General features: G+C 41.1%; 2 protein-coding genes across 5 annotated transcripts in view; both read right to left on the bottom strand.

Moving 5' to 3' along the window:
• The window catches only part of AK7 (adenylate kinase 7), a 69,968-nt gene extending 68,864 nt beyond the window's left edge, over window positions 1-1,104 (bottom strand). For all 4 annotated transcript variants that reach the window (XM_055556214.1, XM_055556215.1, XM_055556218.1 and 1 more), the window contains exon 1: window positions 1,000-1,104. In XM_055556214.1, the coding sequence (XP_055412189.1) occupies window positions 1,000-1,104 (105 nt within the window). The remainder of the gene's footprint in view (window positions 1-999) is intronic.
• Window positions 1,105-4,426: 3,322 nt separating this feature from the next.
• Window positions 4,427-26,087, bottom strand: GSKIP (GSK3B interacting protein). The gene is made up of 3 exons (XM_055556535.1): window positions 26,002-26,087; window positions 10,854-11,112; window positions 4,427-6,322 (listed from the first exon to the last, which is right to left on the bottom strand). The coding sequence occupies exons 2-3, from the start codon at window positions 11,109-11,111 to the stop codon at window positions 6,161-6,163; spliced, it is 420 nt and encodes a 139-aa protein (XP_055412510.1). The 5' UTR covers window position 11,112; window positions 26,002-26,087; the 3' UTR covers window positions 4,427-6,160.
• Between the last annotated feature and the right edge of the window lie 11 nt (window positions 26,088-26,098).

Here is a 26,098-nt window from a genome sequence, read left to right as displayed (position 1 = left end):
CTGATGCTGGGAAGGATTGGGGGCAGGAGGAGAAGGGGACGACAGAGGATGAGATGGCTGGATGGCATCACCGACTCGATGGATGTGAGTCTGAGTGAACTCCGGGAGTTGGTGATGGACAGGGAGGCCTGGCGTGCTGTGATTCATGGGGTCGCAAAGAGTCGGACACGACTGAGCGACTGATCTGATCTGATCTGATCTGATCTCCAATAGGAAATGGCAACCCATACCAGTTTTCTTGCCTGGGAAATTCCATGGACAAAGGAGGCTGGCGGGCCCCTGACCATGGACAGCTGGCCACGACTGAGCACGCACACACACACATACACATCTTCTCTATATAATTTCACACTACCGTCTTCTCTGGTGGCTCAGTGGTAAAGCATCCGCCTGCCAATGCAGGAGAGGTAGGTCCCATCACTGGATTGGGAAGATTCCCTGTAGAAGCAAATGGCAACCCACTCCAGTATTCATGCCAGGGAAATCCCATGGACAGAGGAGCCTGGCGGGCTATACAGTCCATGGGGTCGCAAAAAACTGGACATGACTTATCAACTGAACAACAAACACAACCCCTATCTTTTTGATGTTTTGTTACTGCATTTAGTTTTGAACTTTATTCGTCACTTTCCTGCTTGACACTCCTCAGCGGGAGTGGAAAGAGAACCTGGTTAAAAGCCGGAGACCTGAGCCCCCAGCTCGCTAAGTAGCCTTGGGCAAGCCCCCAACTCCTTCCGAGCTTCAGTTTCCGCCCCTAAACAAGGGAGAAACCCGGACTGGACCGGCTATCTCCAAAACCCTGGTCTTCCAGGTTGGGCGCTGGTCTAGCCTGGAGGCGGACTGGGGAGCCGGGGCACTGCCTGTGTCTCGGACGATGGAGGGTCCCTTAGGGGAGACCCTGAAAAAGTCCGCGGTTAAGGTGCAACCGGGTTTGAGGGCCTGGAGCCGGGACTGGGGGAGCTGGGGGCTGGGGTTCAGCTTTGACCCACCGCCGCTTACCTTTCCGATGTTTCTGCTGCTGTATGAGTCCAGCAGGTTTATAAACACCCTCTGGATCCGGATAGCTTTCTCCGCAGGGGCAGCACTTTCCTCTTCTTCAGCCATGGTGGGAGCCGCTCTGGTTGCTAAGGAGAAAGCGTCCCTTTGGTTGCCAAGGAGGTGGGTGGGGCCGCGGCCCTAGAACCGCGGAGCCCAGGCGGCCCTTCGGGGGCGGGGCCTAGGGCGCGGGGCGGGGCCTCCGATTTCCCGCGCCCTGAGTTTTCCCCGCCTAGGGCGCACTGCTGGCCCGCCGAGTCCGCGCCCGAGATCTTGCAGCTGGGGCCCCATTCTGCTCTGCTTCTCGCCGGTGCCGTCGGGCTGTGCGTGCCCTCTGTTCCCTTTCCTCTCTTTCATTTGGAAACTCCAGAAACACGTCCCAGTGACCTCCAGACCCGGAGCACTAAAGATATTGATGAATCTGAGGAGAAGGTAAAAAGCCCGTAGCCTAGGCCTTCCCCGAAATGTTGAAGTGAATTAACATGCCCTTTGTAGGATGGTCTGATCCGGAGGGTTTGACTTAATCCTCTACTGCAAAGGAGGGCTGTTGCCATGGAGTTTCAGGGTTGGGACCCAGGATCCACAGCGAGTGTGGTCCCCACTGCTCTTGCCAGTGGTGGTAGTCCACTGGGCTTTAGTGATTTAGCAGTTCCGGGGCTGCGGTGGGGGTAGCTGGAGGCCATTTGTGCTGGGCTTCACCCTCTTTCACAAAGGGATAGAATGTAGACTGCCCTTTCCAAATCAGGTTGTACATGAGGTTGCCGCCGAATTAAAAAGATGTTAACACAGAACCACAAAGGTCATGGTGGACTGAATATATAGCCTGTTATCTTAGACTAGTAGATATTTTTGTGCTTTAAATATTAACTTCTTAAATGTAAATATGTAACACATGGATTTTTTTTTTTTTTACTGTTTCCTTGGTGGCTCAGATGGTAAAGAATCTGCCTGCAGTGCAGGAGACACGAGTTTGATCCCTGGGTTGGGAAGATCCCCTGGAGAAGGGAATGGCTACCCAGTCTTGCCTGGAGAATTCCATGGACAGAGGAGCCTGGCAGGCTACAGTCCATTGGGGCACAAAGAGTCGGACACGACTGAGTGGCTAACACTTTACTTTCACTTAAAAAAAAAATACTAATTGCCTCAAAAAATGGAAATGGCCAGGGAGCTGGACAGCCTGGGGATTCTGGACACTTGGGAGACTTGGCTTCGACTTCCACCTCGGCACTTATTTGTGGGAGACTGGAGCCAAACTTTTAACCTTACATGAGCTGTTAAAGTGACCAACCTAACAGGGCTGTCAGGATTAAATAAGATATACATAAGCATTTTCTGAAATGGTCTCCAAAAGTGAAATTGCTTTTTTCCCTGTGATGCTAAAGCACACTTGCACAAATAGGAGCCTTTTCATTCCTTTTTTTGTCCCCACTCCCTTTCCTTTTTATACCTTGGTCTCATTGAAACTTACTTGTTTTGATAACACTTTGAAATTCTGGAAACAATTTGGGAACAGCTTGCTCACAGCAACATTTTTTTTTTCTTTTTAATTATTAAAATGAAAGTGCTGTCAATTTAAATGTAAAAATACTCTTGCAAGACCAGTACAGAACTTGGAATAAGTATTGTTCATTTTTTATAAAGGCCTGTTAGATGGAATATTCTAAAATTCACTAGATGCCTCATTTCCAGATTTTCAGTTTGTCCCGAATGAAATGCTGTTAAGCAGGTAAATACTTTTATTCAACCGGTCATGCTACTATAAAATATAACTGACTTGTTTCATTCTGTTTACATTATGGTAACAGGTAAATGAGCTAGTGCCATAGTTACAAGGGGATGGCTTCCAGAGAATTGTATAGCATATTGGTAGGTTAGGAAAGGAGATTCTATTATCAATTCTATTATGCCAGTTATCTTTTACTATTATTCCTTTTAAAAATATATTTTTAGTTTTTAAGTATACTTGATTTACTGTACAATCTTGTTAGTTTTAGGTGTATAGCAGTGATCCAGTTACAGACATAGATTATTACAAGATACTGAGTGTAGCTCCCTGTTCCTTTCCTCTTCAAAATTAGCTTTCACACAACCACAAAGTTCCGGGGAGGCTTTTATTGACATACTGTATGGGGATGATTGATGGAGTCAGAAGACCTGGGTTCTGACCTTCCTTTCCTGCTCACAGGTAGGCTGCTGAGCAAGTGCCACAATCTGTCCAAGTTTCAGTTGAACATGTCATGCACAAATGAAGGGGTAGAAGGCAGAATTCTGAAGTTAAAGTGCACATATCAGAATCTCCGTGTTTTCCTATCCTGTTCCCCTGTAACAATCGAACTGCGTATTTTGTGGTTTTTGAGCACTGGGGGAGAGAACAGTGCAGCGTTGGGTCGGAAGATGCGAATGAAGGCTCAGAACTCCCGTAACTGCTGCTGAGCTGTGTGGGATGTGTAAAGATTGATTCTGGACCTGGAGGAAAGGTGCGAAGAGTTATCGTGGGAAATGAGGTGTGTGCATTCTCTTCACAAACATACTGCCTCTTCAAGGATCCTGGGAGCAGGTTCAACTCAGCACAACTTGTGCTTTTGCCAGAAAGCAGAGTTCTTCAGCTGGTTTAAACACCATCGTCTGTTGCATTTCCCCTAATTAGTATACTTAAGGTAACGTAGAATATATGCAAAAGAAGGTGAAAATAACCTATCTTACCGCCTAGTGATTACTATATTAACTGTAGAATATTTTTATTCCATTTTCCTTGTTATGTATACAATTATTTTCAAATATTTTTAAAAGCTTATTTTTTTCCTGTAGTATAACTTTCCCCAATTTTTAATGGCTGCATATTTTTCCATCAAGAGGATCTGGCATAGCTTAACCACTTTTTTAGAGACTTCTCAATTTTTCATTAGTGAAAATAACATCCTTGTTGTATATATTCTGCTGAATCATGTCCCTGTTCTAGCCTGCGAGGCTATTACCAGCATGTGATTTATAAGCTTTGTAAAGGCTCTATTACCAGTATCTTCCAGAAAGGTTTCACTAACATAGCCTCCATGAGAAGGTAACTGTGTGTCCTTCACTAAATCTTTATTGATATAATTTAAACTTGACACATTATTAAATTATTAGATAAAATGACTCAAATAGCTAAAACCTATTTTCCTTTCCTGAGTTACTGGTTTGATTGAATGTCTTTCAAGTGGCTACTGGACATTTATATATTTTCCTGAGTTGATCATATATTATTTGCCCTTATTCTCTTTCTTTTCTTTATTGATTTATAATAGTTACTTATCTGGAGGTTCTTTTTCTTTTGGAAGTGAAATTAAGGCTTAATTTATCTGGTTAAAGTCTTTAAAAAACCTAAATAAAATGAAGGATTTAATAACTAGTGGAGGTTTTAATATCTGTAGTTTTATTAATGTCTTCTCTCTCTGTTGCTCTTTCATAGTAATAATCACTTCACAATGAAATGGAACAACATCAAATTCAAAAATGGAAGCTCTTGGAATCAAATATTTATCACAAAATGAACACTTTCAACTTTAAACGTACAATCACTTTTCTCCGTTCTTCACTCAAAATTAGTAAACAGAATTTTATTCAAACTGTAGAAATACCCTTTACATTTAGCCTGAGATTAAGCATGAGAAAGTTCAAGCTGAAGTTAGACTTCCTTACCCAAACACTTAAGCATGTGAAAATAAAGCTGAGGATGAATATTCATTTGTCAAACATAATTTAAGCATTCCAACGAACTCTGACAATGAATAATGACCCAAACCAAACTTTAAACTTGCTCTGGTCTACATGATCTTCAAGAGTCTAAAATACTATTGTTTAATAATGATTTATAAAAGTCTTCAAATGACAAATTATGAAGGTATGTCCAGATGCAGAATTTTAGTTCAACATTTGTATAGCTGCTGCTTTGACTAGTATTAAAAAAACAACTTCCCAATTCTTAATATTCAACATGTACTTGAAAAGATGTAGCAGCATGGTATAGTTTATTATAAATATTAGTACCTGTAATAAAATATAAAATACAGAGTCTCCCTTTTTCAAATAGTAAGTCTCTGAATGCTTCACTCATCCTTTGGTTTCAAACCTATACAATGCACTCATGTGACATTGTAGATTTTGCATCGAGACATAACACTGTACATCTGTTGGGAAGGAGGGGTGCTGTGGGAATACCAAAGCACTACATCATAGAAAGTAAACGCTGAAGCAAAAATACTTTCTGAATATACACTGTACATCATGTAAACAAACATTCATAATAAGAATCAACACAGGCCAAAATATCATTTTCTAGGAAATCAGAATCTCCTTTCTTTTAAATCACACACGCTGAAGATGCTTTTTGTTAGGAAGAGAATGGAGCCTGTTCCTGTATTTGTTTATGTGCTTAAATATCTTGGAAACAAGTAATTGTTACATTCATTTGCTAACGGTTTGTCCTCTTCGTTGGCTGGCTGTTGCAAACAAGGAATACAGTACTATTTCAGTACTTGTTTTTCATGTAAATACTAGCTACGTAATATATAATGAACTCATTTTTATCAGTCCATATTAATAATATAAATAGATTCAATGAAGCAGTGAATTTAAAAATTTGTGCCAGGGAAACTAGTTGATAATTTGTTTCCAATAAGGCTAGTAGCAAGGTAATTACTACAAAGTTAGTCTGAGCTAGTAGTAAACCCCTGATTTAGCGAGCTGAATCCAAGTCTGAAGTTAGATCATTTTATTTCCTCTATTACTGTGCAAATCTAGAATTTCCTAGGTAAGAGAGAGCGCTGGCAGCCTCAAAGTCCTGTAATAAGCTAATGAAATACTGCTTAGGTTTCTGAAATGCAGAGATACTACATGAAGAAATCTGAATGTCTTAATGATGGTGTCACAGCAGTGACCTCAGGATTTCTATTTCCTAAATGAATCAGAAACTAAGAAAGACAATTCACTGATCAATCATCAATCAAAAGCCTACATGTGAAGCAAAAAAAAATAAAAGATACAAAATCAAAGATGCATTTTCTGCTATGACCATATGCAGCAGTTTCAAGCTGTATGTCAACCTTGTGTACCAGCAGCAGCCCCCTCTAACAGGAAAAAAGCTTAGTCATGACTGTCCCTCTCTTTTCAAAGCTTCCAGTCTTTGAAGGAGCGCATTTCCAAATGCTTCCCGGTACGCAGGGCTGAGCGTATCCAACAGGGAGTAAACTGTTTCGTGGTAGGGAGTCTGTAAATGATCGTCCACCTGGTCGAAAGCATACCCTACCACCTATGAGAAAAATGCAACAGTGAATTAAATAATCAGATTTCATCTTGGTACAGAAAGCAAAAAAAAACACAAGTTTTTACATGGGTTGTTCTCTAATGACATTATGCATTTCTCAATCAATAGTTAGAATACACGTATTTTAAATATCCATTCAACCTATAATATTTAAGTAATTTATAACATAAGGAACATCACCAGCAAAATGCTCTACCATTTTTTTCCTCAAAAATTAAAAGGTTTGATTTACCCACTCTTGATCCTGAAAATGATGAGAAACGCTGGGCTGGAAGAAGCACAAGCTGGAATCAAGATTGCCAGGAGAAATATCAATAACCTCAGATATGCAGATGACTCCACCCTTATGACAGAAGAGGAACCAAAATGCCTCTTGATGAAGGTGAAAGAGGAGAGTGAAAAAATTGGCTTAAAGCTCAACATTCAGAAAACTAAGATCATGGCATCTGGTCCCATCACTTCATGGGAAATAGATGGGGAAACAGTGTCAGCCTTTATTTTTCTGGGCTCCAAAATCACTGCAGATGGTGACTGCAGCTATGAAATTAAAAGACGCTTACTCCTTGGAAGGAAAGTTATGACCAACCTGCTGCTGCTGCTGCTGCTGTTAAGTCGCTTCAATCATGTCCGACTCTGTGCGACCCCATAGACGGCAGCCCACCAGGCTCCCCCGTCCCTGGGATTCTCCAGGCAAGAACACTGGAGTGGGTTGCCATTTCCTTCTCTAGTGCATGAAAGTGAAAAGTGAAAGTGAAGTCGATCAGTCATGTCTGACTCTTAGCAACCCCATGGACTGCAGCCTACCAGGCTCCTCTGTCCTTGGGATTTTCCAGGCAAGAGTACTGGAGTGGGGTGCCACTGCCTGCTGCCAAGTCGCTTCAGTCGTGTCTGACTCTGTGCGACCCCATGGACTGCAGCCTACCAGGCTTCTCTGTCCATGGGATTCTCCAGGCAAGAACACTGGAGTGGGTTGCCATTTCCTTCTCCAATGCATGGAAGTGGAAAGTGAAAGTGAAGTCACTCAGTCGTGTCTGACTCTTAGCGACCCCATGGACTGCAGCCTACCAGGCTCCTCCATCCATGGGATTTTCCTGGCAACAGTACTGGAGTGGGGTGCCATTGCCTTCTCAGATAGCATATTAAAAAGCAGAGACATTACTTTGCCAACAAAGGTCCGTCTAGTCAAGGTTATGGTTTTTCCAGTGGTCATGAATGGATGTGAGAGTTAGACCATAAAGAAAGCTGAGCACCGAATTGATGCTTTTGAACTGTGGTGTTGGAGAAGACTCTTGAGAGTCCCTTGGACTGCAAGGAGATACAACCAGTCCATTCTAAAGGAAATCAATCCTGGGTGTTTATTGGAAGGACTGATGCTAAAGCTGAAAATCCAATTCTTTGGCCACCTCATGCGAAGAGTTGACTCACTGGAAAAGACTCTGATGCTGGGAGGGATGGGGGGCAGAGGAGAAGGGGATGACAGAGGATGAGATGGCTGGATGGTATCACCGACTCGATGGACATGAGTTTGAGTGAACTCCAGGAGTTGGTAATGGACAGGGAGGCCTGGTGTGCTGTGATTCATGGGGTCACAAAGAGTTGGACGTGACTGAGCAACTGAACTGAACTGATCCTGAAAATACAGAAAGAGTTGAAAAAGCTATACAAAAACAGTACTTCATTTTCATAGTCTAAAACATGTTTCTACATAATTCTACATATACTGAGGGTCTTTTATAAAGGCACTATAATAATTATATTTACTATAATTAATAATTATAATACCATGGGGCTTTTTTATTCTTATTTTAAAAAATTATTTATGTATGACTGTGCTGAGTCTTCACTGCTGTAAGTGTGTTTTCTCTAGCTGCAGTCAGCGGTGGCTACTCTCCAGTTGCAGTATGCAGGCTTCTCATTGCGGTGGCTTCTCTTGTTGCGGAGCACAGGCTCTAGAGCTCCTGGGCTCCAGTAGTTGGAGCACACTGGTTCAGTAGTTGTGGGACATGGGCTTGGTTGTCCCATGGCATGAGGAATCCTGTTGGATGAGGGATGGAACCTGTGTCCCCTGCATTGGCAAGTGGACTGGACCATGAGGGACGTCCCTATTAGTTCATACTTTTATCATTATTTATGTGATTTGGGCTTTTTTTTTTAAATAAAGAATTCTAAAATTTACTTACAGTTTTAATTCTGGTTTATAATTAGTTATCTGAAATGCCACTTTCCTGTTACTAATACATGACTTATCTGCTCAATTCTGTGAGATAAAAGGCAATGCTATCCTGTGTGTGTGTTTTTCCTGTTTGTTTTTTCCTTTAAACACAGCTAAAGCTTTTTTTCCAACAAGATTATAAGACCTATACCCTGGTTCACCAGCACAGTGTAGGGCAAAATCAACGTCGGTTTTGCTGACTTCACTAAAGCCTGTGAATTCCTCATACGAACTCTAAATTTTTATGACATGTACTCAAGCCATAGGAGATGGATGTTTATGCTAGAAACAGAAGCAGTGCTGTTGTTTCTAATGAAAAGCAGAGGCAGACACCTAAGATGAACTGCACCACTGTGGACCCACGCCCTGTCTCAGTCCAGTCTACAGCATACTATAATTTTGTTTGTTCCTCTCTTATCCCTGATATCTGTGGTCTTCCTGGGAACAGGGATCATGTCTTATTTACATGGTTTGATGTCTAATTTCTGACACAGGACAGTTACTCAATAAATGTCAAGTGAATCAGACAGAAAAAAATAAATATTTGAGTACCTACATGCCAGGTTTTATAACTGACCCAGATCTCTGTGCAAATTTTATTCACATAACATCCCCCAAATCTTTTTTCAGTTTTTGTTTTAAATCTCCAAGTTACAGATAAAGAAGCAGGGACTCAGGCTGACTGACTCACCCAAGGTCACTAATTCACAAAGATTTCTAACTGTCAATAAAACCTTTCCTACCTTACCAGAATTAAACAGTGTCAGAGAAAATGAATTTACCTAGGGTTATTTATTTCTACTTTTGCTTTGCCTATTTCTATTTAAGGTCCACTTCTAAACACTGCAAGTTTGGGGTACAAATTTAGGGATTTAGGAAGAGAAGCATAAAGATTAGTTAATTCCAGGATTATTCTCAAAGCCAAGATGCAGTTGTGTGGGAAATGAGAGTAGTTACAACTCGGCTTTCAACGTAAGTGAGCCTCCACCAGGGGATACACAGAACATGTGACTCACACACATCTTAGGGAAACTGAATCCAGTGAAATAAAGAGATATTCACATGCTTGTTTAATGTATCACATGACATTCTTACTTGCTTAAACCATGTGCTCTACTACTTCATGATCCTGTGCAACTTTGGGAGAACTACTCTTAATGGATTTAGAAACAGAAAAGTCAGAGATTTCTGACCAAGCTCGAAGGCTATTTGTTTATTTAGGATGTGCTGTGTGACTTGCAGGATCTTAGTTCCTGACCAGAGGTTGAATTTGGCTATGAAATCACTGAGTCCTAACCACAGGACTGTGTGGGGAATTCCCAAGGTTAATTAGTAAAGTTAAATAGACATTAGTATTGGAGGAGGAAATGGCAACCCACTCCAGTGTTCTTGCCTGAAGAATCCCAGGGACAGTGGGGCCTGGCGGGCTGCTGTCTATGGGGTTGCACAGAGTCGGACACGACTGAAGCGACTTAGCAGCAGCAGCAGCAGCAACATTAAACTAGACATTTCTAATATTCATTCCTTTGTTCCACAGGTTAAAAAAAAATTTTTTTTTTAAATAAAAAGTTATTCTCAGGTAGTGCTTTCTATTATTCTAAAGTCAGGATTCTGGTTTAAAGGATGCAGAGAGGTCGTTCTGCCTAGAAAAGCTTACATGTAATAAATGGAAATTTATTCTTGGAAATTTGGAGGCAGAGCATTCTGCTGTGACTTAATTCTGATCTAACAGCTAGTGAATGGTAGAGTCAAGTATGATCTATCTATTTCTCTATGTATGGCTGAGCAGCTAGTGGGATCTTACTTCCCTGACCAGGGATCAAATCCGAGCCCCCAGCAGTGAAAGGGTGGAGTCCTAACCACTGGACCACCAGGGAGTTCCTTCTAGTATGTTGTTTTAGAAGAGATATTTATAGGAGGTGGAAAAAGATTCAACACAATGACTGAAAAATTCATCCAGTGCAGAGAATGCATAATTCTGGTAGACATACTTAGCAAGAGATAAGAAATCAGTTTATTCGGGGGAAGACAGTTACAACAAAATACTCAGAATCAAATCTGTTCTCCCCCCACCCCCCCCCCAAAAAAATCCATTCTTATGTTGACTGAAAGACTTCAGAATTAATAAAAAAAATTCCTAGGGGGCAGAAAAAAAAACTTTCTTAAAAAAAAAAAAAAATCTTGGAAGCTACTGGGTGTCAAGTTCTCACCTAAAACTCTTTCTCATTCCCTGATTCCCGAACCTTTTGGATCAAGTGGGCAAAGATGTTTTTTTTTTTTTTCCTAAAGGGAAAAGGGACTTACCCTGAGCCCTGCTTCGGTGAGCTCCAGGCAGTATCTGTTCCTTTCTCTTGTTTCCACGTTGATATAGGCCACATCGTCTGCACAGCGCAGGGTTTTTGAGACAAACATGGTGTTAACAGCAAAGAGAACATCATTTACAACTGCTTCGGCTTCCAGCCTCATGTCTTTCATATCAGTTCCTTCAAAGCCATTAAGCTCAGCTTCTTCTTCAAATCCTGACACGCCGCTCAGCTCCATGGGATTACAGTCTGTTTCCATTCTGCAGAAAACGGGGTATGAAACAGGCTTATAAAAAAGATATTCACACATTAATGTTTGATTAAAAAGCAGTTGTGCCTTGCAACTGCCATTTATTAGAAAACATCATAATGAGCTAACAATTTTTAGGGAAAATATTGCCTAAAACAATTTTCAGTAGTTTTTCATAGCACCACTACAGACACTTATAGGTTAAAAAAAAAAAATCTCTTCTCCACTTCTTCCCAAAAGGTTAACCCCATATTGGTAAGAATTCAGAATATTAATTTTTAGCTATTTCAAACAATGCCAGTGTAAAAATCTTAGTACCTATTTCTTTATGAATGTGAAGGATGTTTAGAACTGGACTGCTTTTAGCTATTTCAAACAATGCCAATGTAAAAATCTTAGTACCTATTTCTTTATAAATGTGAAGGATGTTTAGAGCTGGATTGCTGAGTCCAAGTACATGCTCATTTTAACCTTCGATAGATACTGCTGATTCACCTTCAAAAAAGGCTGCATGATTGATACTCCACCAACAGAGTACGAGGGACTGAGTTCTTTTTCACGGCACCCTTTCCGACTCTTTTTAATATTTGCCAGTATGAGAGACAAAGAATGATGTCTCATTGTTTGAATATGCATTTCCTTGATTAAACAACTTTTAGGGTATTTATAAGATTTTATTTAAAGTTATTTTTTATGGTATATTTTTAGTTCCAAGATCATATAGCTGTGAAAAAACAAAACAGAAATGGAAATGAACTAAAGTTGCCTTAAGTCAGAGCTTAAGTCTTTACCTACTACAGGACACTCTCAATAGTTCCTTTTGTGATTTCTGGATTTGGGGTTTTGCCTAAGAAGCAACCTGCCCCGTTCCATGATTATGTTTTAAAGCCCTCTAAATCATCATCTTCTGAATTCTCATTCTCTATCTCTATAGTTAACTCTCTGATTGGTCTGGAATTTATTCTGTATAGCTTTATTTTCCAAGTGGATAGCCTACTGTCCCAACACCACTTATTGAATAACTACTTTTTTTTTTTTTTAATGTTTGCTTGAATTGGCTCATATATTATACTTTCAAAAATATTATTTCCTGTGTTAATTTGATCCAATATTATTGCCAGTCTGCTTCTGCCTCTCTCTTCTGTGACTAGTGGAACAGTTGAGGACTGTTAAAAATTCGAAATATATGAATAAGTAAAGTGAATAAATGTGAAACTGCTTTGGAATGTAAAAGCAGCTTTTCAGAATAACATATAATTTCTTTTTACCAGTAGACTTTATGAAAGTAAATTACGATATTTTTCTTACATGGATTAAGTATCCACTGTCCTAACTGTAGGATGGCTCTTCAACTTGCTATGAACATTTATTTGTACTGTTTGTCTATTAGTTTACAAATTCCATCCCTTTTCCTAAAGTTGCCAACTTGTGCTCTACTTGTGTAATGTTCAAAATTAGTGGTTCTCAACTGTGGCAGAAACCCCATCTCAAAGAAACTGAATCAAAACCTCTGGGAGATATTTCTGGGTATTTTTTCAGAGTTTCTGGGTGATTCTACTGTCAGGCCAATGCTCTGAATTATTAGCAAACCTCTTAAGGGACTAGAGTTTCTAAAACTGCAGGTTATTTGCATATTATAAAAGTCAAAACTATTTGCTAAAGACAGTTTATGATAAACTATATGAAGCTATTTCAAAAAACTACTTAGCAAATGCACAAATAATATAATCCTTCAACCCTATTTCAAGTAATGATATGTTGTAACTGGCCCTTTATCTTGTTTACCACAACACTTGACAGAATTAGTCACTAACAATACAATTATAAATTTATCAATTATTGCTACAGGAATTTGTCAGATAACTGAAATCTCACATTGACTTGCTACATATGAAAGTGAAAATATTTGATTTTCTAAAAATCTCTCCCTTCTCTAGAAATAATCATTATATTCCTTAATATTTTATTTGGCTTTACGTATAAGAAATGAGCCCATTTTTTTTTTCCCCCACAAAGTCAGGTTTGAAGATTTTGAAACATGCCTGTCTACTATAAATTTCTCAACACCCTGAATGCCAGACATCTTTATTTTGCTCAAGCAATCAAGTATCTCAATTACAGATGTCAGAAATAATAACTTACATGAAAAAGATGTTTACATGAGAAAGCTTGACAACAGCCAAGCTTTTAAAGAGTCTAATTCATCGCAGCTAGGACCACGAGGACACGGAAAGCTGAAGACTCCAGTATAGAATGTAGGAAACCCTCACAGGCCAGTACAGCAGGTCATCAAACTGTTGTGGAGTAATTAGCACCAAGGGGGCAAAAAAAGAGAAAGACACCTTTCCCAAGACTGTAACTTTTAGATGTTTCTCTGAAATGCTTCTGAATGATGCATAAAAGAGCAGACATATCCAGAACTTTCGATGATACATATAAATCAATAGATTTTCATACTGAAGCATTATATAAGTTAATAACATTTTAAGCTATCATTATTTTAAGGTATTATTACAACTATCTTTTGTTGGTTATGACAAGCTTTTGATTATTCATCAATATCATTTCCCCTTCCGAATAGTACCCAGATTTTCCAAGTGGAATTATAATTCCTCCCCTTCCCCTACTGAGTAGAGTAACCAAGAAATTTGAGCAAGATTGACCCCAATCCCATTTGAAGACTGTCCTGAACTTAACACACAGAAATCTTCCCAGTCACTTTCATGCAGAATAGTTGGCAGCACCCGGGCGCGGCTGCTCCTGGTACGCACCCCAAGACGAGGGAAATCTGAGGATGCTGCTGACAATGGGAAGGGAACAGAGGCAAGAGATGCACAGAGAAACGAAGCCAGAGCCCTGGTGCTGCCCAGTCTTTGCACTTTTCAGTTAATGCAGCCAATAAATTCCTGTTACTTTACTGGCAACTGAAAGCACACTGAATTAGGAGCCTCCCCCAAATGAAAAGCACGCATAACCCAGCTCTTCAACAGCTTTACAGAGAGGTTTAAAAAAACCCCCAAAAAACAGAGCCCTGGGCTTCCCTGGTAGCTCAGTGGTAAAGCATCAGCCTGCCAATGCAAGAGACTGGGGTTTGATCCCTGATCTGGGAAGACCCCCACACGCCACTGAGCAACTATGCTCGTGTGCCACGAGTACCGAGCCTGTGCTCTAGAGCCCAGGAGCCACAACTACTGAGTCCACGCACCTCAACTACTGAAGCCTGTGTGTCTAGAGCCCGTGCTGCACAGTGAAGCCACCACAATGAGAAACCCAGGCACTGCAACTAGAGAGAAGCCACTGTTCGCCACAACTAAAGAAAAGCCTGCTCGGCAACCACGAGCCAGCACAGCCAATAAATAAATTTTTAAAAATATTTTTTAAAAAAGGAACCCTGATATTTTTGTGCCTGTTATGTAGAAAGTGCTTAGTGAAAGCTTTGTAGAATGTGAGTATCAACATGTGTATTAATTTCCTATTGCTGCTGTAACAAATTACCACAAACTTAGTGACTTAAAATACAAATTGTCTTTGGATTCTGGAAGTGTGAAATCTAAAATCAAAGTGTTAGCAGGGCTGCAGTCTTTCTGGAGCCTTCGGGGGAGAATCTGTTTCCTTGCCTTTCTAGCTTCTAGAAGCCACCTGCATTTCTTGGCTTATGGTCCCTTCCTCCACTTTCAGAGCACATCACTTCAGTCTCTGGTCCTGTGGTCATATCTCCATTTTCTCCTGTACTCCCTTTTATATTGGGCCCAGCTGAACATCCAGCATATTTCCCCATCCGAGGCTTAGGGCTGGTGCTGCTGCTGCTGCTGCTAAGTCGCTTCAGTCCTGTCCAACTCTGTGTGACCCCATAGATGGCAGCCCACCAGGCTCTGTTCCTGGGATTCTCCAGGCAACAACACTGGAGTGGGTTGCCATTTCCTTCTCCAATGCATGAAAGTGAAAAGTGAAAGTGAAGTTGCTTAGTCCTGTCCAACTCTTAGCGACCCCAAGGACTGTAGCCTACCAGGCTTCTCTGTCCATGGGATTTCCCAGGCAAAAGTACTGGAGCGAGTTGCCACTGCCTTCTCCAAGGCTTAGGGTTAAGGAACTACAAAGTTCCTCTTGTCATAGCAAGTAATATAGTCACAGTTTCCGGGGACTAGGACGTGGACATCTTTGGGGAGGGGGGGGGTCGTCATTATCCTGCCTATCATTGTCCATATCCTATAAGCAGGGAAAGGAGTATACAGGTAGGCAAAGAATCTTCATTTTCTAACTTTCCTTTTCGGAACAGTCATAAGTTACTTTCAAAAGAAGTACTTGTCCAGTCCACTGCCTTCTTTGGGAAGGTTCCTTACTCACAGGTTTCATTCTGTTAACTCCAGCACCATAATCACAGAGAAACGTACTGGGGATGCCTGTTTTACTTAAGGGCAACATTTTGAGGCTGGTAAGGGGTTTATGAATTGCCCTGAATCAGGAGCTCTATTCAGTCACCTGATTTGGATGGTGACTGGCTCATCCAACCAGATCCTCTCTAGAGTGAACACAGAGCCAAAAAGCATGAACTCAGTGTGTGATGACAGGAGCCATGGAAGCGTAGCAGGGAGCCTTATGGATGGGGCACTAGAGAAGAGGTTTCTATATTTTGATTATGCATCCCAGTAACTAAAAGTATTTTGAGCAGGTACCTCATTATATGTATTTTTATTTATATTTACTACCACAATTAGCCTATCAAAACTTAGAAATATGAATTTAAAGAGAAGGTAAAAAATTTCACATTTCATATTTACATATGAAAATTTCAAAAATTTCATATTTTTACCTTCTCTTTAAATTCGTATTTCTATGTTTTGAGTTCTTTACCTGTGCTGTCCAACAGAGTAGCTACCAGGCATATATGGCTTCTACTCACTTGAAGTCTTGCTAGAGTGACTGAGGAACTGAATTTCAAATTTTATTTAATTTTCATTCATTTAAATTTAAAAAGCCAGTGGCTACTGTATCAGGTAGCACAGGACTAGACCTCTGTGAATACTTGTGGATAACATAATGAATTTGTTGTTGTTCAGTTGCTAAGTCCTGTCTGACTCTGTGACCCCATGGAATGCAGCATGCCAGGCTCCTCTGTCCACTATGTCCCAGAGTTTGCTCAGATTCATGTCCATTAAGTCAGTGATGCCATCCAACCATCTCATCCTCTGTCGTCCCCTTCTCCTGCCTTCAGTCTTTCCCAGCACCAGGGTCTTTTCCAATGAGTCGGCTCTTTGCATCAGGTGGCCAAAGTACTGGAGCTTCAGCTTCAGTATCAGTCCTTCCAATGACTATTCAGGGTTGATTTCCTTTAGGATTGACATTGTTGAAAAAAATCAATAGACATAAGGTACTAAATTCAGCTTATTTTATATATGAGTCGCAAAATTTGAAACAAGCATGTTAGAAAATCTATCTTAGCTATTCTATGGAGGGAAATTAAGCACCAGTGTTTCAAATGGTAAAAACTAATGAATTACTTCTAGTTTTTATTCTTGTCAATTTAGACTCTATGTATCCAGCATTTTTCTAAGCCTTAGAAGATTAATTATGTTCACTGGTAGTTTACAGCCTCATTTGGGATATATGACAAGCAATCAAATATGTACACAAATATTAATGCCATATACATGCAATATAATTATAATATAAGAAATGTATAATTAGAGAACACAATGATATGCCTTGGTTCTACTACAAACTTACCACTAAACATGTATAAACTTGGGCTGGCTATACAACCTCAAAGGGTTCATGGTTTTCTCGTTTATAGAACAAGGGGGAATGAGCAGGAAATTCTTGACTGTTTTTGAGAGCTCTGACATTCCATGATTTACTACATAATTGTTAGTTACTATGGAGCTTGACTCATGAAAGAGGTCAGTCAAAACTGGGCTTGAAGGAGCACAGATGAAGAGATACTAATAGGCAGAGAAGACTTGAGAGTTGTGAAGGATTCTTCAGAGGGAACAATGCATAACCAAAATCCAGGGAGTGCCAGGAACTGTAAGGAGACTAACTTAGGTAGTCTACAACAAGGAAAATGCTAAGGGAGTAGTAAATGTGAATGGCCCAATTTGAGAGGGAGCTAATACCTAAAACAACAGAATTTGATTTTGATATAATCGGCTGTTTTAAGCTCTTGACAACAGGAAGAGTGGTGTCTTTAAAGTAGGTTTCCTATAAGCAACAATGAGTTTGGTCCTGCTTTTTCAAACTGCTAACTCTACTTTTAATTGGACTGTTTAGACCATTTATGTTTAATATGATACTATGATTGATGTGGTTACTATCTCTTTTGCTGTTCTCTATCTGTCCTACCTGTACCTTATTTCCTTTTCTTATTTTTCTACTTTTGAACTGATCACTTTTTAGGATTCTATTTTAAACCTATTGATGGCTTTTAACTTTTGAATGTTTTTGGTGGTTGCTTTAGAGTTTACAGTATACATCTTTAACTTATAATATCTTCAACTGTTCTTTTATTTAGAATTAACTTCTTAGTTTCTATTTTTTTAAAAAAATTTATTTTTATCTGTGCTCATTTTTTACTCTTTTCCTCTTTGTGTTTCACTTTGAACAGTTTCTATTGCTATGTATTCACATTCTTTTCTAATCTCTCTTTTTTTTTTTTTTGGCAGTATCTAATCTCTTCTACTTGGGTCCTTTTTAAAAAACAACACAATTTCCATGTCTCTTCTTAATTTGTTCAATCTTTTCTCTATTTTTTGAATATATGGAATAATTGTAATAAATGTTTTAATGTCATGGATATTTCTGGGTTAGTTTCAACTGATAGTTTTTCTAGTTGCTATGGGTTGCATACTGCTCTTTACACGCCTGATATTTTTTGACTGGATGCCAGACTTCACGGATTTTACCTGGTATTTGCTGGATATATTTTTTTATTCCTATAAATATTATTGAGCATTGCTCTGGGATGCAGTTATCTGTGAAAAGCTTGATCCTTTCAGGTTCTGCTTTTAGGCTTTTTAAAGCAGCAGCAAAACTGATTTAGTCTCTGGTTAATTTTTTCCCCACTGTGGTGGTAAAACCTTTTTGGGTACTCTACCTGATGGTCTATGAATTATGACATTTTTTTTTCATTCTGGGTGAGAGGAACTGGAACTATGGCTGGTCCTGTTTGAACTGTGAAAATTCCTCTAATTCTTTTGGGTAGCTTCTTCACACCTAGTTGTTATCAGTGTGTTTAGCTGCAGACTGGAGGGGATCCTCTGTACATATCCATGGCACTCACTAAGAAGCTCTCTACCATCTAATACTGTTTCCCAGCTGCCTGGCCTTCCTGCACTCCTAGCTTCATATCTTCAATTCAAGTAGACCCCTGGGTTCTACCTGGGCTTCTCCTCCCAAGGCCATGCTTAGACATTCTCTCCAGGCATCACTGTCCTTCGCTGCTTAACGTCCAAAATCTTAAAACCATTGTTTCACATATTTCTGCCCACTGTTTTGATTCAGGGGGAAGGGTAAATCTGGTCCCTGTCACTTTATCTTAGCCAGATGTAGAATCCTATTACCCAGTTTTGAGCTAATTTTGCAATCTTATTTTTAAAATTTTATTTATTTGGCTGTACTGGGTTTTCGGTGTGGCATGCAAACCCTAATTGTGGCATGTGGGATCTAGTTCCCTGACCAGGGATTGAACCCAGGCCCCCTGCATCAGGAGCTTGGAGTCTTAGCCACTGGACCTCCAGGGAAGTCCCTGCAGTCTTATTTCATCAGTTCTTTCATTGATTTTCATCTCTCTCATATGACTTTGAATCAACTTTACCATCTTGTTTGTTGTTTCATCAATGAGTTAATTACATTTTTGACACATGCTTACTACATATTTGTATAAGACCTATACTATTTTACTTAAAAAACTGTATTTTAACACCGCTTTAAGACTTTTTAATCCTTCCAAATTCAGCTCTGACACATGCATTTTAGGATTCTCTATCTGATCTTAAGGTGGAGTTAACCACTATATCCTGCTTCCTTTCTGTACATATCGTACTTCATGGCAAATGGAGGTCTGTGGTATGACTATCATGAGCATAGTGTCTGGCATAAAGCAGGTCTTCAATGAATACTTTCTGGATGAATAAACCAAAGAAAAAGTACTTTCTGCTTCTCAAGCTATAGTACTTAAGTTAGCTCCGTGACATGGGGCAAAAAGCTACAGGATAAACATGGTAGACACTTCTGGAAATACGTATCACTGTTAAAGTAACAATATTATGAAGTTTGATGCAAAATTGCCTAATTTTAAAGCAAATGGCAGTTTCAAGCCACGTCCTCTTTAGGTTGGGCTTCCCTGGTGGCTCAGCATAATGAATTCGCCTGCCAATGCAGGAGACACGGGTCAGTCCCTGGGTCAGGAAGATCCCCTGGAGAAGGCAGTGGCAACCTTCTTCAGGATTCTTGCCTGAGAAATCCCATGGATAGAGGAGCTTGGCAGGCTACAGTCCATGGAGTTGCAAACAGAAAGATTTAGCAACTAAACAATAACAACAAAGCTAGTTTAACCTTTATTTTCCATAACACATAACATTTAATGATTTAAAGAGCTCTGAGATGTTTATTTTGAAATTAAAAAATTTAAATCAGTATCACTTGCAGCATTACTAACACACAGTACTTGTAATTTAGATAAAAATGGCTTATTTTTCCACTTATACACTCATTTATAAAATTACTCTGCACCCTACTTTCAACAAAGATGCACATACACAACCTAGAAATAATAAAAAATCAAGCCAAGTGCTTCAGCTGATTAAGGAAGATGGTGAGGGTAAAGAAATACATAGTGTTCATTTGAGAATTTTTTTTTTCTCTCCTAAGATTTAATTTAATTAGGCAGCTCACGAATCAGGCAGAATTCCATCTGGCAACGAGAAGTACACTCCTGGAGAAGTTTTTTTAAACTGTAAATAAGCAACCAAACTATAACCCCGTAAACAACCTTTCCTTCAAAACCAGAAACTAAATGAGATTTCTAAGAAAAGACTAAAAAATGAATGTGTAACCACCAAAACCAAGATAACACTGGGAACTAGCTTTTTGTTTTTATATAACTCTCTAGGTTATACAGAGGATTGGTACTATATTTAATATAAGGTACATTCTAACTAAAAGAGATTTATATCTAAAGAGATAGAAAAATAGAAAACCCCTTTGTTTTCCATTTAAAATCTGGCTGTCTACCAGACTCTGGGCAATATTCTGTTGCCAGCACCTTCAAAAATTGGAATACCTTACGGGCATTTTAATCTGTACATTGCATCACCTTGCATAAAGTTTCCAAATGATTCCTTATAACATCATACATAAATTATTTAGGAACCAGCTCTTACTTCATCCATTGGTATAATCTGGGGGCTGTGTTAGCAGTTTGGGGAGAACTCATGAAACTAGTTATCAAGATATCTAAGACCAAGATATCAAGATCACAAAGTTCTTTATTCTCCACTTCTTAATTCAGTAGACTTTGTTTCATCACAAATTTATAGCATCAAAGAGCCAGCAAAAGGCTGTAGATTTTTCCTTGATGGCAAAAGAATGGGCCTAGAAAGAGTCATATATACAGCATAATAAAAGAACAGAGCCAGAATGATTTCAAGGCAGTATACAGACATGAAACTTACATTTTGAAACAAAGTTTGATTTTCCAGTTGCCATTACAACAGTCAGCTGAGGGCTAGAATGTAATATCTTAATCATGATCACAGTTGACCCTTGAACAACACAGGTTTGAATTGCACATGTCTACTTATGTGCAGATTTATTTTCAATAATAAATACCACAGTACTACATAATCTGTGCTAAGTGAACTCGCGAATGTGCAATTGTATATTTAGAGAACTGATTTAAGTTATGGGTGAATTTTGAATTTTGGGAGGGTTGGTGTCCCTAACCACAGTGTTGCTCAATGGTCAACTGTACTTTTATTTGTCTCACACATCACAGTCTGCAAAAATCCTCTTGTGAACAAGAAGTGGCCACATGGTGTGATGGTTAAAGGGCTCTTCTGAACAGACTGATCAGGGCTGGAATCTCAGCTCTGTCACTTGTTTGGAGACTTGGGGAAAGATCTTAATCCCTCTAGTCACACATTCCTGCTCCCTAAAATGAAGCCAACAGGAGCAACTACCTTAAAGGGATCCCGACAGAGCTAAATGAGTGACTATGCGGAAAGCACTTGGCATGGTACTGGGCACAGTAAGCAAGAAATATTATGTTAACTATTATACATTAAAAATAAAAGGACTTACATATCTTTAAAGAAGAAAGACTGACCTTTTTTTAAAAAAAAAAAAATTTATTTGGCTGCGCAGTCCTAGTTGCAGCATGTGGGACCTAGCTCTCTGACCAGGATCATACCTGGGCCCTCCACATTGGGAGCTTGGAGTTTTAGCTACTGGACCACCCGTGATGTCCCAAGATTGACCTGTGACCTAAGCTCTTTGACTCCAAGTTCAGGGCTCTTTGGGCTTCCCTGGTAGCTCATTCGGTAAAGAATCTGCCTGCAATGCAGGAGATATGGGTTCAATCCCTAGGTTGGGAAGATCCCCTGGAGAAGGGAATGGCAACCCACTCCAGTATTCTTGCTTGGAGAATTCCACGGACAGAGGAGCCTGATCACAAAAGAGTCGGACACGATTGATGGACTATCATTTCCACTTTCAGGGCTCTTTACAGTATGTGAAGTGGCTATGGCTTTGGCCTCTTGTGGCTCTGAGAAGCATGTGACACGGAACACTACCATCTTACTCCTGTCACCGCAGGCACAAGTCTTAAAAGGCCAAAATCATCTCAGCTTTTCTTTTCTTTTACATGTTAACATGGATTCCTTGTAAGGATGATTTTTTTGTCATGACCTTTCAGCCTCTGGTATGTAGCCTCTGACCTGTCATTACAATGTTTGGTTGCTAATTACTTTCATCACCCTCACTTAATTAATGATTAACTGTTAACATTTTGTGATAGTTCTTTGTCTTTGATAAAACATAAAACGCTGTTAGGATGAGTTTGTACCCTATTTCAGCTAGAGGTAGAATTAACGACAGATCTTGAACCTTAATAATTTATGCTGAATTTCTCCTAGGAAGCATAAAACGGACCCAGCAACACACTTAACACTCTGAAGACAGTATGTTTGCTTTTACAAAATCTCCCAGTTTTTATTTTCCTTTTCTGATATTTGAAATTTCACACATTCTGTGGACAGTCTGAATGTAATTCTACATTCCAAAAAGAAATCAATTATTTAACATTTCAACTTGAAAAAGTAAACTCTGTCCATTCATCAAAAGTCTGGTTCAAACCTCCCCACATCTTGACTCCCTGTCAGGCTGGCTCCTGCACTTTCGTATTATTTTGTTTACTCTGCTTTTATGGGAAGCATTAGAATTATTCTTAAGTACGGTTTCTTATCTTTCAAATATATCCAGAATCCAACTGTTTTTTCCCCATCTTCACTTCTACAGCTCTCATCCAAGCCACTGTCACTTCTGTCGGAAAGTGAAAGTCGCTCAGTCGTGTCCAACTCCTTGCGACCCCATGGACTTATACAGACCATGGAAGTCTCCAGGCCAGAATACTGGAGTGGGCAGCCGTTCCCTTCTCCAGGGGATCTTCCCAACCCTGGGATAGAACCCAGGTCTCCTTCATTGCAGGCAGATTCTTTACCAGCTGAGCCACAAGGGATGCCCTCGATCATTGCAATATCTTTCAAACTGGTCTTGCTTTTTCATCTCTGGGCCTCTTACCTCCATATAAGTCTATTCTCAACACAGCAGTCAGCATAATCTGTGAAGACTTTAGCCAGGTTACTGTACTTCTTTCCTCAAATCCATTCACTGACTGAGTAAAAAAGCAAAGTCCTTATAGAGACTGCCCCCTCACCCCCAAGCCTCCAGCTGCTCCTCTTTCCTTCACTACCTCCCGACCTTCCTTGAGCTCGCTAAGCATCTCTTGCAATAGGGCCTTGCACTCTATTCCCCCTGCCCAGAAAACTCTTCCTGGCATCACTTACCTTGCTCCCCAGCTTTCTCTAAGTCTCTGCCAAAATGTCACCTATTAAACAAGAGAGGCCTTCCCTTACTCCCTATATAAAAGTGGCAAACCTATCTCCTCTCCTTTATATTATTTTTTTCTATGGCGTTTACTACTGCATATATTTGTTGTTTGCTTCCCCCTGCTTCAATAAAATGTAAGCACTCCATGAGGGCAGGGACTTAATCTGCTCACTGCTATACCCCCCAGCACCTAGAACAATCCCTGGCACACAGTAGGCAATCGATAAATATTTACTGAATAAAGGAATGACCCCTTCACTACAGATCATAGCTCCCTGAATTCCTCTGTATCTTTTTCACATCACTGATTGTGAAGACTTTAACTCAGTGGACCCTGAACAAACATTTAAAACTAAAGAACAAAAGAACTGAAGTTACCAAGAAAAGAATGCATGGGACAAATCTACAGAGAACGAGGGAGACTAGAATCCCAGCACCTACACACACTGGAAAGCACACTGGTTCGCAAATGAAAAGATGGTTGTGGAAGGGAAACCAGAGCTTTCCCCACCTGCCAACATTTCTGGGCTCCATTAGTATTTCTAAGGCAATTGTGAAAGTTATCCTGTCTGCCTGCAGTGTGGGAGACCCACGTTCAATCCCTGGGCTGGGAAGATCCCCTGGAGATGGAAATGGCAACCCACTCCAGTACTTTTGCCTGGAAAATTCCACGGACTGAGGAGCCTGGTAGGCTACAGTCCATGGGGTTGCAAAGAGTCGGACAAGACTGAGCAACTTCACTTTCACTTTCTTTCACTTTCAAGGCAATTGTGAAAGTTATCCATGTGTAAATAAAATCTTAAACCAGTATTCTTAATTCACTAATCTTTTTTTTTTTCTTTCCACAGTTGGTATTTATTAATGAAACCAGGATCCTTTTAACTCACAGACAGGACAAATCAACAAAGTGATGGCAAATTTACAATCATTTACTGAAGCTTACTGAAGCAGGCCTTGAGGCAACCATCCCAGCTTTTAAGCTCTCTTTTACTGAAGTGATAGATTCTGAAATACCAAATAATTTAAGCAAAACCAGGCCTCTAAGAGAATTTATAACTTATTAAACTTTTTACACTCTGAAAACTAGAACTTCTTAGTGACAATCCCACAAGACTTTCCAGTAAGTTTATACAATTAGTTTCCTCTGACAGGTTATAAGACAAACATCCAGTTTGCTTGAGTTTTTAAGATATTTATTTATTTGGCTGCACTGGGTCTTAGTTGCCACACGTGGGACCTTAGCTTCCTGACCAGGGATTGAACCCAGGCCTCCTGCACCCGGAGCAAGGAATCTTGGTCACTGAACCACCAGGAATGCCCCCAGACTGCTTGAGTTTTAAAAGGATATTTCATTTACCCCACCTGAATAACCAATAAAGACATAACTTGGCAAAGGGAAAGAAGGGTTTAATTTACTATTCTTGATTAAACTGCATGTATCAAGCCTGGTTTCTTAATTCATACATTCATTTTTACATGCTCATCTTACTTCCTCCAGTTCTTCCTTGAGTCTGTGCTCGTGACCCCACATTTTTCCTTGTTGTTCCTGATTTAAATCAAAATAATGGGTATCTTCCCATTATTTTGGCTCAGTGGTCAAGAACCCGCCTGCCAACGCGGGTTCGATCTCTGGGTCGGGAAGATCTGGAGGAGACGGCAACCCACTCTACTATTCCTACCTGGAGAATCCCATGGACAGGGAAGCCTGGCGTGCTGCAGTCCATAGGGTAGCAAGAGAGAGGGACGGGAGCGACTAAACAACAATCGGGACGCTACGGAAATCGTTTAAGCATCCTAACAATCTCTGGAGTTAAGATATTACTAACACGCTTAAGAAGAGGGCGTCAGAGGATGAGAAGGTGGATGGCATCACCGATGCAATGGACATGAACTTGGGCAAACTTCGGGAGATGGTGAGGGACAAGGAGGCCTGGCGTGCTGCAGTCCATGGGGTCGCAGAGTCGGACGCGACTGAACAACAACAACATGCTTAAAGTTGGCAAGGACTCAGACAGGGCGGGCGGTGGCCGGTTCAAGGAGCTTCCTGAACAAACGCCGGGCTAACAAGCGCCGGGCACAGGGTTCTAACCCGGGACACCGGCTTTCGGGCCACCGAATACCGACCGACACACGCAGGCCTCCTCGGGGTGGACCAAGTTGGGAGCCGGCTCCGCCTCTGCAGGAGTTGCCTCCTAAAAGGCAGAAACACGATTGCGCAGACTGCCAGACCAGCACAAGTACTTTTGCCCAGGTCTCCGCGGGGTCGGAAGGCTTTGGCATGGATCCGAGAAAGCGGTTCTGCCCACAAACGCCTCGGAAACAAGTTTTGGGGTGTGTGCTGGCGCAGCACACACCGAGGGATGAATAAAGCGCTTTGGAAGCTGCAAGCCACCAGACAAGACGGTAGAGAACAGGAAGCTTCGGAAAACAATACCTGGACGAGGCGGGCGACGAATAACTTGCTGACAACAGGCACCGATCAATAACTGGGGGTGGGAGGGTGGGAGGGGGGGGGCAGGGATACTCCCGAGAGGCTGCAGCCCTTCCCCGGGGAACCGGCGGCGCTCCGAGCGCCCGTTTCCTGCGTCCAAGTCTAAGGTGAGCGGGAACAGCCCAGGCCAGAGCCGTCCCCAGAGCCCCCTCAGCCCGGGCACAGGACCCCCTTCTGCAAGCCGTCCCCTCACGGCCTGGTCCTCCGCGCTGCGTCCCCCTCAGAAGGCCCTCGGCTCATCCCCGAAGCCCTCCCACTTGGTCGGCCGGTCGCCGGACGCCCGCCGCCGGCCCCGAGCCCGCTCACCTGCGCGCCCCAAGTCCTTCGTCTCCTCCCTCCCCGGGCGTCTGGAACCGACCCGCGGCCCCGCCCCCTGCCCTCTCAGCCCTCGCCCCGCCCCCTC

Source organism: Bubalus kerabau, chromosome 19 (assembly GCF_029407905.1).
Source record: "Bubalus kerabau isolate K-KA32 ecotype Philippines breed swamp buffalo chromosome 19, PCC_UOA_SB_1v2, whole genome shotgun sequence".
Lineage (NCBI taxonomy): Eukaryota > Metazoa > Chordata > Mammalia > Artiodactyla > Bovidae > Bubalus > Bubalus kerabau.
This window is presented reverse-complemented; position numbering and strand designations above follow the sequence as displayed.

Coding starts and splice junctions, on each gene's coding strand:
- GSKIP (XM_055556535.1), bottom strand. CDS start 11,111: ATGGAAACAGACTGTAATCCCATGGAGCTGAGCGGCGTGTCAGGATTT. Junction 6,323..10,853: donor TCACCGAAGCAGGGCTCAGG/GTAAGTCCCTTT, acceptor TTTTTCTCATAG/GTGGTAGGGTATGCTTTCGA.